Here is an 18443-nt window from a genome sequence, read left to right on the forward strand (position 1 = left end):
AATGGTCACTGGTGGTGTCGGTGGTGGCCGTGAGCGGGAATCGAACTCGGTTCGCCGGCTTCGTAGCGCAGCGCAGCGCGCTAACCGCTGCACCATCGCTCCCACAAATACAGTACGGACGCGTACAGTAAAACACCGGCGCGGTGATGTCACCGCGCAAGTTACAAATGTCGGCGCGGTGACGTCACCGCGCGCGCGCCGGCGCACGCGGCGATGTCAAGTACGGCAAAGTGACGTCGCGTCCGACGAAGTGACGTCTGTCGACGGGACGTCACGGCGCGTCCGACGAAGTGACGTCATCACGCACGGCCCTCAAAGAGCTTACGGGAGCTATAACCACATAAACTTTCAACTTTAAGGACATTTTTTTATTTAAAGCTTTCGGCGTTCACGGCGCGAGTGGCGCGTTTGGCCTAACAACGCGAACGAGAGGTAAGTTGCCTTGAAGAAGTATGTACCGTATACAGTAGTGTGTGTGTGTACCGTACGTTGAATTTCTTTCGCACCGTACGTGGCCGACCGTGCTCATCTTAGGTGCAGCGTTGAGTCTATGGGCAGGGTTGAGTCTATGGGTAGTGTTAGTCTATGTGCAGTGTTAGTCTATGGGTAGTGTTGAGTCTATGGGTAGTGTTGGGTCTATGGGTAGTGTTGAGTCTATGGGTAGTGTTATTGAGTCTATGGGTAGTGTTGGGTCTATGGGTAGTGTTGAGTCTATGGGTAGTGTTAGTCTATGGGCAGTGTTGAGTCTATGGGCAGTGTTGAGTCTATGGGCAGTGTTGAGTCCATGAGCAGTGTTGAGTCTATGGGCAGTGTTTCGTCTATGGGCAGTGTTAGTCTATGGGTAGTGTTGAGTCTATGGGCAGTGTTGAGTCTAAGGGCAGTGTTGAGTCTATGGGTAGTGTTAGTCTATGGGCAGTGTTAGTCTATGGGCAGGGTTGAGTCTATGGGTAGTGTTAGTTTATGGGCAGTGTTAGTCTATGGGTAGTGTTGAGTCTATGGGTAGTGTTGAGTCTATAGGTAGTGTTGAGTCTATGGGTAGTGTTGGGTCTATGGGTAGTGTTGAGTCTATGGGTAGTGTTATTGAGTCTATGGGTAGTGTTGGGTCTATGGGTAGTGTTGAGTCTATGGGCAGTGTTGAGTCTATGGGCAGTGTTGAGTCTATGGGCAGTGTTGAGTCTATGAGCAGTGTTGAGTCTATGGGCAGTGTTGAGTCTATGGGCAGTGTTGAGTCTATGGGCAGTGTTGAGTCTATGGGCAGTGTTGAGTCTATGGGCAGTGTTGGGTCTATGGGCAGTGTTGAGTCTTTGGGCAGTGTTGGGTCTACAACAGCAAACAACAATACAAAAACACGATAGGAGTGCAAAGTACAACAAAAATAAACAAATTACCCAAACGCATACAAATACAACACTAAACCATCAATATCCTACCAGGCAAAGCCCACTGAGGTATTAACTTATTGTTCTAAAACGACCTGGCCAGGTAATCACTTCCTTGATCTGGTCAGGTGAAGATCAAGTGCACACCAGAGGAATAGGGTTCCTGTTAAACACAAAAGCCAAAGCAGCATTATTGGGATACAGCTCGGTTAGCCCAAGGGTAATTGTCGCGAGATTTAATGGGCAATCCCTAACTATGTCTGTCATCCAAATGTACGCACCAACATCAGATCGCGCAGAAGAGGACATTGAAGAATTGCTGGAAAGCGCATGGAAGGATCTGCCTAGGAAAGATATTGAAGTAATTGCGGGAGACTGGAATGCAATAATTGGGAAGGATACTACCAGATGGGAACACGTCATGCAAAGATACGGATGCAGAGAAAGGAATGAACGAGGCAAGGAACTGCTAGGATTAGCTTCAAAACATGACATGCTCATATGCCATACTAATTTCAAACAAAAAAAATACTCCAGAAAATGGACATGGGGGACACCTGGATGGAAAACAAACAAACATAATAGATCCGTACCCTTTGGTTCTTTCGGTAAAGTCACGTAGGTAAAAATAAAAGATGAAATTAATCAAATCACGACGTTTCGGAAGCAACACAAGCTTCCGTCATCACGCGGGACAAACGGAAGATTGTGTTGCTTGCGAAACGTCGTGATTTGATAGGTTATATTTTTTGTTATTTTTACCTACGTGACTTTACCGAAAGAACCAAAGAGCATGGATCATTGCAGTCACGAAAACTTCAAATCTACAATAATAGATCTATCTGGTAATGATAAACAGACGCTGGAAAACATCGGGGCATGTTGAACTCATTTCGCACCGCACGCAGCCACCCTCGTGGGGAAATCCACCTTCGTCGGAGTGGGAGGTTGAAAATCTGCGCGAGGTGTTTACAAATGAGATCTGCCAAGGCCTCAAGCGCACACACGCAGGCAACTCCGCTTCTCCCGGGATGTAGCGTGATGCAAATCGTCATTTAAGAGATGCAAATAGTCATTTAAGAAACGCAAAATCGTGCTCGCAGCAGCATATCTGATGCGCATTGCTGCTTCGTCACGCTGTGTCGCATCCAATAAATCGTAAGGCAATCTCTCGAAGTGGTTCAACGAATTTCTTGCCGTTCTCGCGGCGAGTCGGGTTGAGAATTCCATGTGGCGGGGGGGGGGGGGCGGAGCGGCCCACTCCTTCTGAAAATCGCCGTCGCCGTACGTTCTTTAGGCGGGGGGGTAGGGGTATGGTTGAACGACGCCAGCGAGATCACCACGAGGAGCAGCAGACCTGAGGCGTTGTCGTTTCCGATCATTGGCTACGGGCCGTGCATAAATCGGACGAGCGGCGGCGGTGCCACACCGTGTGGGCGCAGTCAGGCCAGAGGTGATACTACTGGTAGGAACCTCCTGGTTACTAAACCAGCAGCCCACACGGGATTATTGTGTCTGTCCGTCCGTCGTGCATTCAAAAATGGGAGGGGTGGGGCTGGGTGGAGAGGGGCTGGGTGGGGTGTGGGAGGGATGGGGCTGGGTGAGGAGGGGCTGGTCACCCCGTGGTGCCCTTATAAAACTCAACGTTTCACCTACTCATGCCGGCTTGTGCCCGCCCTCACAGTGGGGCACATTTGCGGAATACACCACGTGGTGCCGTTGACCCTGGCCATTGACCGAGCAAGCCAACGTTCCTACCAGCTCCCTCCGCAGGAGAATGTGTTACTTCACATGCTGCGGAACCGGAGGTCATTGGTTGTCTTCACGCGTGAGCTTCCGGAATCCAGGATCGGATCGTCTTGTGCCAGCGAGTGATCTGGCTGCTGCATTCAAGACACGCCGAAGCTGGAGAACGCAGCCTTTACAGATTATAGCAACAAGTTGTGCATGTTGCAGGGCAGGTGCCACTATAACTCAAATACTACGGAAATAGGTAGCTGGTGGTATGGTAGTGCATTCACCTTCAAGCTATCAGATGCCCCTGTCTCCCCATGTCCCCTGGTCGCTCCCTGTGTCTCCCCCTGTCTCCCCATGTCCCCTGGTCTCTCCCTGTGTCTCCCCCTGTCTCCCCATGTCCCCTGGTCTCTCCCTGTGTCCCCCCCTGTCTCCCCATGTCCCCTGGTCTCTCCCTGTGTCTTCCCCTGTCTCCCCATGTCCCCTGGTCTCTCCCTGTGTCTCCCCCTGTCTCCACATTTCCCCTGGTCTCTCCCTGTGTCTCCCCTTGTCTCCCCATGTCCCCTGGTCTCTCCCTGTGTCTCCCCCTGTCTCCCCATGTCCCCTGGTGTCTCCCTGTGTCTCCCCCTGTCTCCCCGTGTCCCCTGGTCTCTCCCTGTGTCTCTCCCCCTGTCCCCCTGTCTCCCCGTGTCCCCTGGTCTCTCCCTGTGTCTCTCCCCCTGTCCCCCTGTCTCCCCGTGTCTCTCCTCCGGCTCCTCATGTCCCCACGGTCTCACCCTCTGTTTGTCTCCCTGTGTCCCCCGGTCTCTCCCCATGTCTCCTCCCCCCGTGCCCCCCCCCCGTGTCTCCCCCCCCTGCCCCCCCCCCCGTGTCTCTCCGGAAGTGAGAGAGGGGGGAGTGAGATGGGTGTGCCAGGCCTCACCGCGTGGATCCACTCTCGCCCCGATCTCCACGAGGACACGAGGCTCCGCGGCGTGCAGCTCCTGGTGGACGGGGACGCGCTCTGCCACCACCTGTACCGCGCAGCGAGGCTCGACCAGAAACACGGGGGCGACTACGCGGGGTGAGGGAGACACGGGGGACACGCGCCGGGTCGCCCCGACTGCCGTCGGCCACTCGCGTTCAAACTGGGGCCGTGCGTCTCCTTAGCGGCGCGGCCACGTTGTCCCCGTCTCCGCGGCAGGCTGGCGGCGGAGGTGCGTGCGTGGGCGCGCGCGCTGCGCGCCTGCCGCGTGGAGCCGCTGATGGTGCTGGACGGGGCCTCGGCGCCCAGGAAGAGGGCGACCCACGTGACGCGGGCACACGAACGCATCGCCAACGCCCTGTCCCTAGCGAGAGGGGCGAGCCGGTACCTGCGGGCGCATTCACACACTGCACGCACGTACACGCACGCTTACACACAACAACAACAACAACAACAGGCGCCATTCAGCACTAAGTGGCGGTGACGTCACCACGGAGCCCGTGCCAGGCCAGGTGCACTTTGAGGCCACACGGAGTGTCGAGGGCTCGCTGACAGGAGGTCACGGAACAGGCCCAGGTGCCATTGGTTGACTGAGATGACTGGTACATGCACCAGCTGTGCCCTCCCCCCCACCGTGCCAACTCGCTGCATTTTAGCTACCCGGCGCTCCGCTCGTTGTTACTGGAGGGCGACCGCCTCCAACTACCCAGTAGCTTCCTTCGCGAGCCTCCTCCACAGAGGTCCACTCAGCTCCAGATCCTCTTGTACCACATTAGCCCATCTCTTCGCTAGCCCGTGCCACTCACCCAAACACTCGCACATCAACCCATCTCTTCTCTCGCCCGTGCCACTCACCCACCCACTCACACATCAGCCCATCTCTTCTCTCGCCCGTGCCACTCACCCACCCACTCACACATCAGCCCATCGCGCGTGCCACTCACCCACCCACTCACCCACCCACTCAAACATCAGTCCATCTCTTCTCTCGCCCGTGCCACTCACCCACCCACTCACCCACCCACTCACACATCAGCCCATCGCGCGTGCCACTCACCCACCCACTCACACATCAGCCCATCTCTTCTCTCGCCCGTGCCATAGCCATTTACCCCCTCTCGCCTTTTCTCCTCTTCCCCCCTCCCCTCCTGCTCCCCCCACCCCTCCTTCTCCGGCCCACTCCCCGTGGTGGTCCCCAGTGGCGAGGCGGTGCCGCTGCTGCTGAGGGAGGTGTTTGAGCAAGCCGTGCGCGCGTGCGCGGTGCCCTGCGTCGTGTGCCTTGCCGAGGCCGACCGGCCCGCCGGCGCCCTCGCCCGCCGCCTGTGCTGCCCCCTGCTCAGCGCCGACAGCGACTTCTACCTGGCGCCGCTGCCCTCGGGCTTCCTGCACCTGCAGCACCTGGACTGGCGCCAGCCGCTGCCCTTGGAGGAGGAGGAGGAGGGGGAGAAGAAGGAGGAGAGGGCGGCGGACGATGAGAAGGAGGAGGAGAGGCAGCAAGGGAAGCAGCAGGAACGACAAGGGAAGAAGCAAAAGCACCAGAAGCGCCAGAAGCATCAGCGGACAAGGCAGCAGCAGCAGCAGCTGCAGCTGCAGCAGGTGGAGCAACAAAAGCAGGCAGAGCAGCTGCTGCAGCAACAACAGCAGCAGGCGGAGCAGCAACAGCAGCAGCATCAGGAGCAGCAGCAGCAACAGCAGCAGCATCAGGAGCAGCAGCAGCATCAGGAGCAGCAGCAGCATCAGGAGCAGCAGCAGCATCAGGAGCAGCAGCAGCAACAGCAGCAGCAAGAGCAGCCGTGCCGTGCATTCCTGCCCGTTCGTTTGTTCCGACAGGTGTGGATCTACGCGGCGTGGAGATGATCGGTTGTGCCTGTGCTGATGGGCCCAGTGAGAAGTGGAGACGCAACTTGAGTTGCGTGTACGGTGTGTGTGGCTCTCATTGTTTGTGGCACATGCTGGGTGCAGGCAATAAGATCTGCTGGACTATACGGTGGCTGAACAGCGGTTGCGGGCCCGTGTCCTTGACACCAGGACCTACCGTGGTGCCTGATCTGGCCACTGACCATCGGCTTGCCATCTGTAAGATGCGCCTGCCATTCTTCCACTGCGGTGGTGGGGGTCCTAGGTGGGCGTCCACCTAGGACCCCATTCGAACCCACAGTGGCCTGGTCTCAGCTAGCCGATCAAAGCTGCAAGCGAGAATTGAATCATCGCTTGCATATGGGGTTAGCATCGTGCTCCCCTCCTGATGCCGAGGGGAAATGGGCGAGGTTGAGGACTGGCTGCATTGGGTACGCAGTCCGGACCTCCCCAGAAACCCTGGCTGACAGACGAGGTATTCCGGCGAGCTGAGAGAGCGATAGGCTCACTCCTGCTGTCTATAAAACTATTGAACTACTTTTATTCTACATTTATTCTACATTTATTCTACCAGGTAAGGCCCACTTAGCTGTAGAGCTCTTTTTGTCAGAAGCGGCCTGGCCACAAATGACAGCGCAACAAAGTGGCTTATCACGTGGCTTATCACGTGACTTATCACGTGGAAATTAATCGCAGCCAAATACCCTAAACGCGTGATGCTGATTCTAAATGTGGTGGGCAAAAACCGGAGGACCCGGAGAAAAATCCATGCCATCGCGTGGAGAGAGACACCACAAACTCCAAACATATTACAGTGAGGGAAAAAAAAGTATTTGATCCCCTGCTGATTGTGTACGTTTGCCCACTGACAAAGAAATGATCAGTCTATAATTTTAATGGTGGGTTTATTTGAACAGCAGCAGGAACATCGCCCTCGCCCCCCCCCCTAATGCGCAAATTTGTCAGGACCCTCCTGAGAAAGAAAAAATCTTTCCTGTGTAACCAAACAGAACAATAATTATCAAGAGTAAACACAAACACTGCAGCGGTGTGCGGGCCGTTACGTGGCCAGGGCGGATGTGCGTGTGTGTATGTGACGTTCGTGTGTGTATGTGACGTGCGTGTGTGTATGTGACGTGCGTGTGTGTATGTGACGTTCGTGTGTGTATGTGACGTTCGTGTGTGTATGTGACGTGCGTGTGTGTATGTGACGTGCGTGTGTGTATGTGACGTTCGTGTGTGTATGTGACGTGCGTGTGTGTATGTGACGTGCGTGTGTGTATGTGACGTGCGTGTGTGTATGTGACGTTCATGTGTGTATGTGACGTGCGTGTGTGTATGTGACGTTCGTGTGTGTATGTGACGTGCGTGTGTGTATGTGACGTTCGTGTGTGTATGTGACGTGCGTGTGTGTATGTGACGTGCGTGTGTGTATGTGACGTTCGTGTGTGTATGTGACGTGCGTGTGTGTATGTGACGTGCGTGTGTGTATGTGACGTTCGTGTGTGTATGTGACGTTCGTGTGTGTGTGTGACGTTCGTGTGTGTATGTGACGTTCGTGTGTGTATGTGACGTGCGTGTGTGTATGTGACGTTCGTGTGTGTACGTGACGTTCGTGTGTGTATGTGACGTGCGTGTGTGTGTGTATGTGACGTTCGTGTGTGTATGTGACGTTCGTGTGTGTATGTGACGTGCGTGTGTGTGTGTGACGTTCGTGTGTGTGTGTGACGTTCGTGTGTGTGTGTGACGTTCGTGTGTGTGTGTGACGTTCGTGTGTGTATGTGACGTTCGTGTGTGTATGTGACGTTCGTGTGTGTATGTGACGTGCGTGTGTGTATGTGACGTGCGTGTGTGTATGTGACGTTCGTGTGTGTATGTGACGTGCGTGTGTGTATGTGACGTTCGTGTGTGTATGTGACGTGCGTGTGTGTATGTGACGTGCGTGTGTGTATGTGACGTTCGTGTGTGTATGTGACGTTCGTGTGTGTATGTGACGTTCGTGTGTGTATGTGACGTGCGTGTGTGTATGTGACGTGTGTGTGTGTATGTGACGTGCGTGTGTGTATGTGACGTGCGTGTGTGTATGTGACGTTCGTGTGTGTGTGTATGTGACGTGCGTGTGTGTATGTGACGTTCGTGTGTGTATGTGACGTGCGTGTGTGTATGTGACGTGCGTGTGTGTATGTGACGTGCGTGTGTGTATGTGACGTTCGTGTGTGTGTGTATGTGACGTGCGTGTGTGTATGTGACGTGCGTGTGTGTATGTGACGTGCGTGTGTGTATGTGACGTTCGTGTGTGTATGTGACGTGCGTGTGTGTATGTGACGTGCGTGTGTGTGTGTATGTGACGTGCGTGTGTGTATGTGACGTTCGTGTGTGTATGTGACGTTCGTGTGTGTATGTGACGTGCGTGTGTGTATGTGACGTGCGTGTGTGTATGTGACGTTCGTGTGTGTGTGTGACGTGCGTGTGTGTATGTGACGTTCGTGTGTGTATGTGACGTTCGTGTGTGTATGTGACGTGCGTGTGTGTATGTGACGTTCGTGTGTGTGTGTATGTGACGTGCGTGTGTGTATGTGACGTGCGTGTGTGTATGTGACGTGCGTGTGTGTATGTGACGTGCGTGTGTGTATGTGACGTTCGTGTGTGCATGTGACGTTCGTGTGTGTATGTGACGTTCGTGTGTGTATGTGACGTTCGTGTGTGTATGTGACGTGCGTGTGTGTATGTGACGTGCGTGTGTGTGTGTATGTGACGTTCGTGTGTGTATGTGACGTTCGTGTGTGTATGTGACGTTCGTGTGTGTATGTGACGTTCGTGTGTGTATGTGACGTGCGTGTGTGTATGTGACGTGCGTGTGTATGTGACGTGCGTGTGTGTATGTGACGTGCGTGTGTGTGTGTATGTGACGTGTGTGTGTGTATGTGACGTGCGTGTGTGTATGTGACGTGCGTGTGTGTATGTGACGTGCGTGTGTGTGTGTATGTGACGTGCGTGTGTGTATGTGACGTGCGTGTGTGTGTGTATGTGACGTGTGTGTGTGTGTGTATGTGACGTGTGTGTGTGTATGTGACGTGCGTGTGTGTGTGTATGTGACGTGTGTGTGTGTATGTGACGTGCGTGTGTGTATGTGACGTGCGTGTGTGTGTGTATGTGACGTGCGTGTGTGTATGTGACGTGCGTGTGTGTGTGTATGTGACGTGTGTGTGTGTATGTGACGTTCGTGTGTGTATGTGACGTGTGTGTGTGTATGTGACGTTCGTGTGTGTATGTGACGTTCGTGTGTGTATGTGACGTGCGTGTGTGTATGTGACGTGCGTGTGTGTATGTGACGTGCGTGTGTGTGTGTGACGTTCGTGTGTGTATGTGACGTGTGTGTGTGTATGTGACGTTCGTGTGTGTGTGTGACGTGCGTGTGCACGCGGCACGTGATCCGCAGGAGCGTCTCCGTGCCGCGTTCTCCGATCTCCACCCGTCGCTGCTGCCGCTGGTGCCACTGCTGGCGGGGAACGACCACACAGACCCAGTGTCCGTCCGGGGCCTCAAGAGCAAAGCCTGCACAGGTGCCCCCCACTCTCTCGACCTCAAATCACGTGGCTTCTTTGTGTGTCCACCCTCACTCTGAACCCCTCCCCTCTCATCTTGAGATCTCTCTAAACCAGCTCAAGCGTTCAGTAAATCACGTGGCTTCTTTGTGTGTCCACCCTCACTCTGAACCCCTCTCCTCTCATCTTGAGATCTCTCTAAACCAGCTCAAGCGTTCAGTAAATCACGTGGCTTCTTTGTGTGTCCACCCTCACTCTGAACCCCTCCCCTCTCATCTTGAGATCTCTAAACCAGCTCAAGCCTTCAGTAAACCACGTGGCTTCTGTGTGTGACCACCCCCACTATAAACCCCTCCCCTCTCATTTCTAGATCTCTCTCTAAATCAGCTAAAGCCTCCAGTAAACCACGTGGCTTCTGTGTGTGACCACCCTCACTCTGAACCCTTCCCCTCTCATCTATAGATCTCTAAACCAGCTCAAGCCTTCAGTAAACCACGTGGCTTCTGTGTGTGACCACCCCCACTATAAACCCCTCCCCTCTCCCCGTCGCCACCCACTGTGAAAGCAGACGCCGCTCTGCCTCGCTCCTTCCCTACTTCCCCTCCCCACCAGCTCTCATCACCCACTCCACTCATCCCCCGACATCAAACTATTAAAACTATTTAAAAAAAAAAACTTATCAGCAAAGATCCGCTGAGTTATAGCTCTCTTTTGAGAAGCGACCTGGCCATCACAAATGAAAGTTCAACGAAGTGGCTTATGATCACGTGGACATTTTAGAGCAGCCAAATACTCCAAACACTCGTCGATTCTAAACGTGGAGGACGAAAAACGTGGAGGACGAAAAACGCGGGGTGAGAGACCCGCAAACTCCAAATATACAGCAGCAGCAGCAGCAGGCGTACGGGTCGCGATCCAACCCACGACCTCCTGCGTACCAGGCGAGGTAGTTGACATCACGTGACCGTGGTGCCCCTTTCACTCCTCACCCTCCTCCTCCCCTTCCTCCCCGGCGCTTCTCCTTCCTGCTGCTCAACCTTGAGCCCTACCTTCCTCTTGAGTTTGCGGATCGCGGCTTTTTGCCAATCGCATAACCTGACCCGTGCAATGGGGTGTGGGGGGGGTGGCAGGGGGTCGTGGCTCTAACCGGAAGTGGGCGTGGTCTCTACAGGAAGGGGCGTGGCGGCAGGGAGGGTGGCGGCCGCGCTCGATTGGCTGGCGGAGTTTGCGAGCGCGGAGGAGGCGCTGGCGACGATCGTCGCCGGCGCCAAGGCGGGCGACCGAGCGGCGGTCAAGCGCAACTACGAGCTCCTCGCGCAGGTGACGGCCCCCACCTCCTTGTCACTCTTCTGTAGCTACTACCGCGGTTGCTGTCAACCGTGAACTTCTCCCTCCGCCCGCCATATTCGCCTTAAACTAAAACTAAACAGTTTTTTTATTTGAACAGGTAAGTGCCCGCTGAGCTATGTAGCTCGTTTTCAAAAGTGACCTGGCCACAAATGATACCTCAACGAAGTGGCTTATCATCATCATCATCGTCGTCACGTGGAAATGTACAGCAGCAGCAGCCAAATACTCTAAACGCGCGGTGACGTCGATTCTAAACGTGGAGGGAAAACCGGAGGACCCGGAGAAAAATCCACGCGACCACGGCGAGAGAGACACGCAAACTCCCAAATATACAGCAGCAGCAGGGGTCGTCAGGGTCGGGATCGAACTCACGACCTCCTGTGTACCAGGTGAGGTAGTTAACATCTCCTAGCCACCGTGATGATGATGATGAGAGAGACACGCAAACTCCCAAATATACAGCAGCAGCAGGCGTCAGGGTCAGGATCGAGCCCACAACCTCCTGTATATCAGGCGAGGTAATTAACATCTCGCCAACGTGTGGCGCCTTCGGTCAGTCACACCGCGCTACGAACCCGGCGACCTGAGTTCGATTCCCGGCCACGGCTAACATCGGTGGCGGGTGATACCTGAACCCGGTCGAAGGCCCTCTCCACCCACCGCAGTCAATGGCCCGCGCTGACCAGCCTGATGAAGTACGGTCAAGCAACTACCGTGATCAACACGGCAATTGGGGAGGCCTCCTTCATCCACCAGTGGATGGGCGGGCGGGCGGGGGGGGGACAGTGCGTTACCGATGGTGGCACGGTGATGGCTTTGACGGTCAGGAATGATAAACGGAGCGAAAGCCAAGGAGCGGAACGCGTGCCGAGAGGGAGGACGTCCTCCCGGGGGGAGATGGAGCGACGGTTGAATGAGCGCGCGGGGTGGAGTAGGGGAGGCCGGTGCTGGGTGGATCGTCACGTCGTCGCGGGGTTCGCCCTGAGAGATTGGCGACGGCCGGGAGAGGCCTTGGTCCAGCAGTGGATCGAGTGTTGCTCACGACGGTGTGTTTTGGCGACGCGGACTCTCTCCTGTCACAGGACTATTCCGACGGTGACGTTGATCTCCAGCGATTTGAGGAATTGCTGTCAGGACCCGAACACAACCTCCCAGCAGAACCGCCACCACAACCACCAACACTACCACTGCAACCACAACAACCAACCCCACCAGCGGCACCACCACCACCACGGCCGCGGTGGCCGGCGAGTGACGGTGCGGCTCCGTCCCTGCCGGCCTGGGTGGACGCAGCGTTGCAGAATGGCCGTCTCTGCCCGGCCATCGTGGACGCCTACACCCAGAGATGCGTGTTCATGCGCGTGCAGGTGAGCAGGCGGGTGAGCGGGTGAGCGGGTGTGCGGGTTTGTGAGTTGATAGGTGGGTGAGTCACTGAATGAGTGAATGAGCAGGTGGGTAAGTGGGTAGGTGGGTGGGTGGGTGAGCGAGAGGTTTGTGAGGGTTGGGTGGATGGGTAGGTGGGTGAGTGAGCGAGTGAGCGACGGACCGGGCGTGCGAGTTGATGGGTAGGTAAGTGGGTGAGTGGGCGGGTGGGCGAGCCAGCGAGCGAGCGGGTGGGTGGGTGAGTGAGCAAGTGAGCGGGTGGGTGAGTGAGTGAGTGAGTAAGGAAGCGAGTGGTTGGTTGGGTGGGTAGGTAGGTGGGTGAGTGGAGTGAGTGCGAGTGGATGAATGCTTGAGCGGGTTAACCAACCCTGGTTGGTCCGTATACAATGCGGTTAAGACCCTCGCCACCACCGCCACCACAGGTGGAGGATGAGTCGCTGGCAAGCGCACACCGCGGCGCCTCCCTGCGCGTGCGTCGCGTGACGTACGGCCTGCTGCTGGCCCCGGCCCCCGGCGGCGAGGAGGGGGACGAGGAGGAGGAGGAGGAGGAACCGAAGCCGAGTTCGACTCCCGTCCAGGTCACGGAGTTCGACCGGGACGGGCGCTCGCTGCGCCGCTTCGCCGTGGAAACGCTGCCCCCTCGCCGCCTGGGGGCACCGCGGCTCTCCATTCACACCGTGCCCCACGTGAGACCCCCCCTCCTCCACACCACGTGACCCTCCCCCCACTTGAGACCCCCCCCCCCTCCACCCCACGTGAGACCCCCCCCTCCACCCCACGTGACCCCCTCCCACTTGAGACCCCCCCCTCCACCCCACGTGAGACCCCCCCCCACCACGTGAAACCCCCCCCCACCACGTGAAACCCCCCCCCCACCACGTGAGACCCCCCCCACGTGAGACCCCCCCCCCACGTGAGACCCCCCCCCACTTGAGACCCCCCCTTCCACCCCCATGAACCGAGTGACCCCGAGTTCGATTCCCGCTCTCACAACGAGCACGAGTGATGAATACCTGAACCGGACCTGGGCCACCCCTAGGTCGACTCAGCCATAAAAGAAGCATCTCATGCAGCATGTAGACACGAGTGCTGGGGAGACAAAGGCGGCCGGGTGCCGTGGCGCTGGCCTCACCGCGCCTCGCGTTGCCGCTCGCTAACGGCACTTGCCCCACAGGCCACGTGGGGGCTACACGGGGGACCTTTGTCTTTGTTTTTCGCCTTCAGACCCCCCACTCGGAGCGTCTCTCCTTCCTGCTGAGGGCTCTGGGTGTGGAGCGGGGGGCCCTGGAGCGCGTGCCCCCCACTCTGCGGCTCGCCGTCGCGTCCATCCAGCAGTGGATGGAGCCCGACCCCGAGGACAGCGCTGCACGAGGGCACGGGCGGGCGGCCAAACACGTCGCTCAGGCGCTGCTCATACACCTCGTGTGTGGGCACCTCGGCGGTGGGTGGATGGGTGGATGGGTGGGCGGGCGAGCGGGCGGGCGGGCGGGCGGGTGGGCGGGCGGGCGGGTGGGCGGGCGGGTGGGCGGGCGGGCGGGTGGGCGAGCGGGTGAGTGGGTGGGTGAGTGGGCGAGCGGGCGAGCGGGTGGATGGGCGGGTGGGTGGGTGAGTGGGTCGGTGGATGGGTTGGTGAGCGGGTGATCGGGTGGGTGAGTGCATGGGTTGATGGGTTGGTGAGTAGGTGGCTAGGTAAGTTGGGTGGGTAGATGCGCGAGTGGGTGAGTGGATGAGTGCGTGGGTGAGTGGCCGAGCGGGTGGGTAAGCGAGTTCCTGAGCTTGCGAGTGAATGTCGTGACGAGCCCCCCTCCCCCCTGGTGTCGCTGCTGAGCAGGCGAGGCGACGCGGGCCGTGCTGGCCACGGTGAGCCTGCCCTGCCCGCTGGCGCGCGTCGCCCTGCGCACGGCCCACGCGCTGGCGTGCTGGCAGAGCTGTCTGCACGCCGCGCTCTGCCTCAACCAGGCCCTCATGCTTCCCCTGCCCGAGCCGGAGCTCAGCAGGTTGGTGCCCGCCCCTTGCACGTTGGATTACTCGTGGTCGTTGTAGAGTTGTCCCACCCCTACCGACACCACCCACACCCCCGTGTGGTGAGTCTATGGGTGTCTCTGTGTGTGTGCTGAGTTCTATGGGTGTCTCTGTGTGTGTGGTGAGTCTATGGGTGTCTCTGTGTGTGTGGTGAGTCTATGGGTGTCTGTGTGTGTGGTGAGTCTATGGGTGTCTGTGTGTGGTGAGTCTATGGGTGTCTGTGTGTGCTGAGTCTACGGGTGTCTGGGTGTGGTGAGTCTATGGGTGTCTGTGTGTGGTGAGTCTATGGGTGTCTGTGTGTGCTGAGTCTTTGGGTGTCTGTGTGTGGTGAGTCTATGGGTGTCTGTGTGCTGAGTCTATGGGTGTCTGTGTAGTGAGTCTATGGGTCACTGTGTGGTGAGTCTATGGGTCTCTGTGTAGTGAGTCTATGGGTGTCTGTGTGTGTGGTGAGTCTATGGGTGTCTGTGTGTGTGGTGAGTCTATGGGTGTCTGTGTGTGTGGTGAGTCTATGGGTGTCTGTGTGTGTGGTGAGTCTATGGGTGTCTGTGTGTGGTGAGTCTACGGGTGTCTGTGTGTGTGGTGAGTCTATGGGTGTCTGTGTGTGGTGAGTCTATGGGTGTCTGTGTGTGGTGAGTCTATGGGTGTTTGTGTGGTGAGTTTATGGGTGACTGTGTGTGCTGAGTCTATGGGTGTCTCTGTGTGTGGTGAGTCTTTCGGTGTATGTGTGTGGTGAGTCTATGGGTGTCTGTGTGCTGAGTCTATGGGTGTCTGTGTAGTGAGTCTATGGGTCTCTGTGTAGTGAGTCTATGGGTCACTGTGTGGTGAGTCTATGGGTCTCTGTGTAGTGAGTCTATGGGTGTCTGTGTAGTGAGTCTATGGGTCTCTGTGTAGTGAGTCTATGGGTCACTGTGTGGTAAGTCTATGGGTCTCTGTGTGAGTCTATGGATCTCTGTGTAGTGAGTCTATGGGTCACTGTGTGGTAAGTCTATAGGTATCTGTGTGATTCTATGAGCCTATTGGTTTCTGTGTGGTGAGTCTATGGATCTCTGTGTGATGAGTCTGTGGGTCAATCTTGATTTAAAGTTTTCGTAACTGCAGGAATCCACACTCTTTGTTTCTTTTGGTAAAGTTATCACGTGGGTAGAAAAATAAAATAAAACAAATCACGACGTTTCAATCGCAAGACAAGCGGTCGTAATCAGGAAAAAAAAGTCGTGGTTAATTTTATTTTATTTCTAACTACGTGACTTTACCGAAATAACCAAAGAGTATGAGTCTGTGGGTCTCTGTGTGAGTGAGTCTATGGGTCTCTGTGTGAGTCTATGGGTCTATGTGAGTCTATGGGTCTCTGTGTGAGTGAGTCTATGGGTCTCTTTGTGAGTCTATGGGTCTGTGTGAGCCTATGGGTCTCTGTATGGTGAGTCTATGGGTCTTTGTCTGATGAGTCTATGGCTCTCTGTGTGAGTGAGTCTATGGGTCTGTGTGAGTCTATGGGTCTCTGTTTGAGTCTATGGGTCTCTGTGTGAGCCTATGGGTCTCTGTGTGAGTCTATAGGTCTCTGTGTGGTGAGTCTATGGGTTTCTTTGTGGTGAGTCTATGGGTCTCTGTGTGAGTCTATGGGTCTCTGTGTGAGTCTATGGGTCTCTGTGTGAGCCTAAGTACCCCAGCAGTAGACAGAGCCTGGCTGCCGCGTGTGCCGTGTGCGGTCCGCAGGCTCTATCACGGCCCGCTCGTCCACGCCGTCTCCGACTTGCTCAGCTCCGGCACCCTCACCCCGACGGGCATCCTCGCGGGCTCCGAGGACGCCCTAGCCCTCCACGGTGTCCTCACGGGGGCCCTCGCAGGGGTCCTCGCACCGGAGCCCTCCGCACCGGGGCCCCCCGCTCAGGGGCGGCAGCAGAAAGGGGGGCGTCCGAAGAGACGCCCGGCGCCGCGGGCGGTTAAAGAGACGGACGCTCGGATGAACGGAAATCGATTTGCGGCGCTGGGATGTGTGGGTGTGGGCGAGTGATTGGAAGTGCACGTAGCCTGGCACAAGCGCCGTGGTGACGTTACCGCCACTTAGGGGTGAACCGGTAGTTGTTGTGGTTGTTGAGTGATGGAACGAATGTGTGGGTGGGTGAGTGCGTGATTGTGTGGGTGGGGGAATGAATGTGTGGGTTAGTGAGTGCGTGATTGTGTGGGTGGGTGAGTGTGTGATTGTGTGGGTGGAGGAATGAATGTGTGGGTTGGTGGGTGAGTGGTTGTGTGGGTGAGTGAATGTGTAAGTGTATTAATGTGTGGGTGAGTAAATGTATGTGTCGGTGGGTTGGTTCGTTGGTGGTTGAGTGGTCGAATTTGTGGGTGGGGGAATTCATGGAATGTGTGGGTGGGTTGGTGGGTGAGCTATTGAATGTGTGGGTGAGTGAAATAATTAATTTGTGGGTGGATCAATGTGTGGGTGGGTGAGTCAATGAATGAGTGGGTGGGTTGGTGGGTGAGTGATTGAATGAGTGGGTGTAACAACAGGCTCCCTATAGGCAGCTGTCCCTGTGCAGCCCAAGGTGATCTTGCACCTGGCTCCGACGTTCACTTGCAGCCAGTCGTGGCCGGTGATTGCTATGCGAAGTGATTTGTGGGTAATTTTTTAAAATTATATTTTTGCAACTTCGAACCGAGATTGATGATGTTTGTGATTTTTTTTTTTCGTTGTGGGAGGAAATTGGCAAAACCTGGAGACCACTCTTTGCAGAGCAGGGGGAGATCACGAAAACTCCACTCACTCACTCTGTAGAACAGGGGGAGATCATACAAACTCCACTCACTCTGTACAACAGGAGGAGATCATACAAACTCCACTCACTCGCACTTTAGAACAGGGGGAGATGATACAAACTCCACTCACTTACTCTGTAGAACAGGGAGAGATCATAAAAACTCCACTCACACTCTGCATAAGAGGGGGAGGGAGAACACGCAAACTCCACTCACTCACTCTGTATAACAGGGGAAGATCATACAAACTCCACTCACTGTGTGGAACAGTGGGAGATCAGACAAACTCCACTCACTCTGTAGAACAAGGGGAGATCATACAAACTCCACTCACTCTGTAGAACAGGGGGAGATCATACAAACTCCACTCACTCTGTGTAGAACAAGGGGAGATCATACAAACTCCACTCACTCACTCACTGTATAGAACAGGGGGAGATCATACAAACTCCACTCACTTACTTTGTAGAACAGGGAGAGATCATACAAACTCTACTCACTCACTGTGTAGAACAGGGGGAGATCATACAAACTCCACTCACTCACTGTATAGAACAGGGGGAGATCATACAAACTCCACTCACTCGCACTTTAGAACAGGGGGAGATGATACAAACTCCACTCACTTACTCTGTAGAACAGGGAGAGATCATAAAAACTCCACTCACTCACACTCTGCATAAGAGGGGGAGGGAGAACACGCAAACTCCACTCACTCACTCTGTAGAACAGGGGAAGATCATACAAACTCCACTCACTGTGTGGAACAGTGGGAGATCAGACAAACTCCACTCACTCTGTAGAACAAGGGGAGATCATACAAACTCCACTCATTCTGTAGAACAGGGGGAGATCATACAAACTCCACTCACTCTGTGTAGAACAGGGGGAGATCATACAAACTCCACTCACTCACTCACTGTATAGAACAGGGGGAGATCATACAAACTCCACTCACTTACTTTGTAGAACAGGGAGAGATCATACAAACTCTACTCACTGTGTAGAACAGGGGGAGATCATACAAACTCCACTCACTGTATAGAACAGGGGGAGATCATACAAACTCCACTCACTCACTGTATCGAACAGGGAGAGATCATACAAACTCCACTCACTTACTCTGTAGAACAGGGAGAGATCATACAAACTCTACTCACTCACTGTGTAGAACAGGGGGAGATCATACAAACTCCACTCACTCAGTTTAACACGTAGGCTTTCGCGACCAATATTATCCACTCACTCACTCTGTAGAACAGGGGGAGATCATACAAACTCCACTCACTCACTCTGTAGAACAGGGGGAGATCATACAAACTCCACTCACTCACTGTAGAACAGGGGGGGGATCATACAAACTCCACTCTCACTCTGTAGAACAGGGGGAGATCATACAAACTCCACTCACTCACTCTGTAGAACAGTGAGAGATCATACAAACTCCACTCACTC

The 18443-nt window shown here is 55.4% G+C and overlaps 1 protein-coding gene across 2 annotated transcripts; it reads left to right on the forward strand.

The window, feature by feature from the left end:
* Positions 1-229: 229 nt before the first annotated feature.
* Positions 230-16891, forward strand: ASTE1 (asteroid structure-specific endonuclease 1). 2 transcript variants are annotated; one of them, XM_032977458.2, is made up of 11 exons: positions 230-432; positions 3997-4176; positions 4297-4461; positions 5277-5907; positions 9374-9497; positions 10651-10799; positions 11912-12196; positions 12635-12898; positions 13437-13653; positions 14044-14209; positions 15948-16891. In XM_032977458.2, exons 2-11 carry the CDS (start codon positions 4016-4018, stop codon positions 16243-16245), a joined length of 2460 nt encoding a protein of 819 aa, XP_032833349.2. In that variant the 5' UTR covers positions 230-432; positions 3997-4015; the 3' UTR covers positions 16246-16891. The 2 variants fall into 2 exon arrangements, with proteins under 2 accessions (XP_032833349.2, XP_075910052.1); XM_076053937.1 differs by having other exon boundaries at positions 4001-4176.
* Positions 16892-18443: the final 1552 nt, after the last annotated feature.

This window comes from Petromyzon marinus, chromosome 63 (genome assembly GCF_048934315.1).
Source record: "Petromyzon marinus isolate PM22_M1 ecotype Great Lakes invasive population chromosome 63, UKy_Petmar_22M1.pri1.0, whole genome shotgun sequence".
NCBI lineage: Eukaryota > Metazoa > Chordata > Hyperoartia > Petromyzontiformes > Petromyzontidae > Petromyzon > Petromyzon marinus.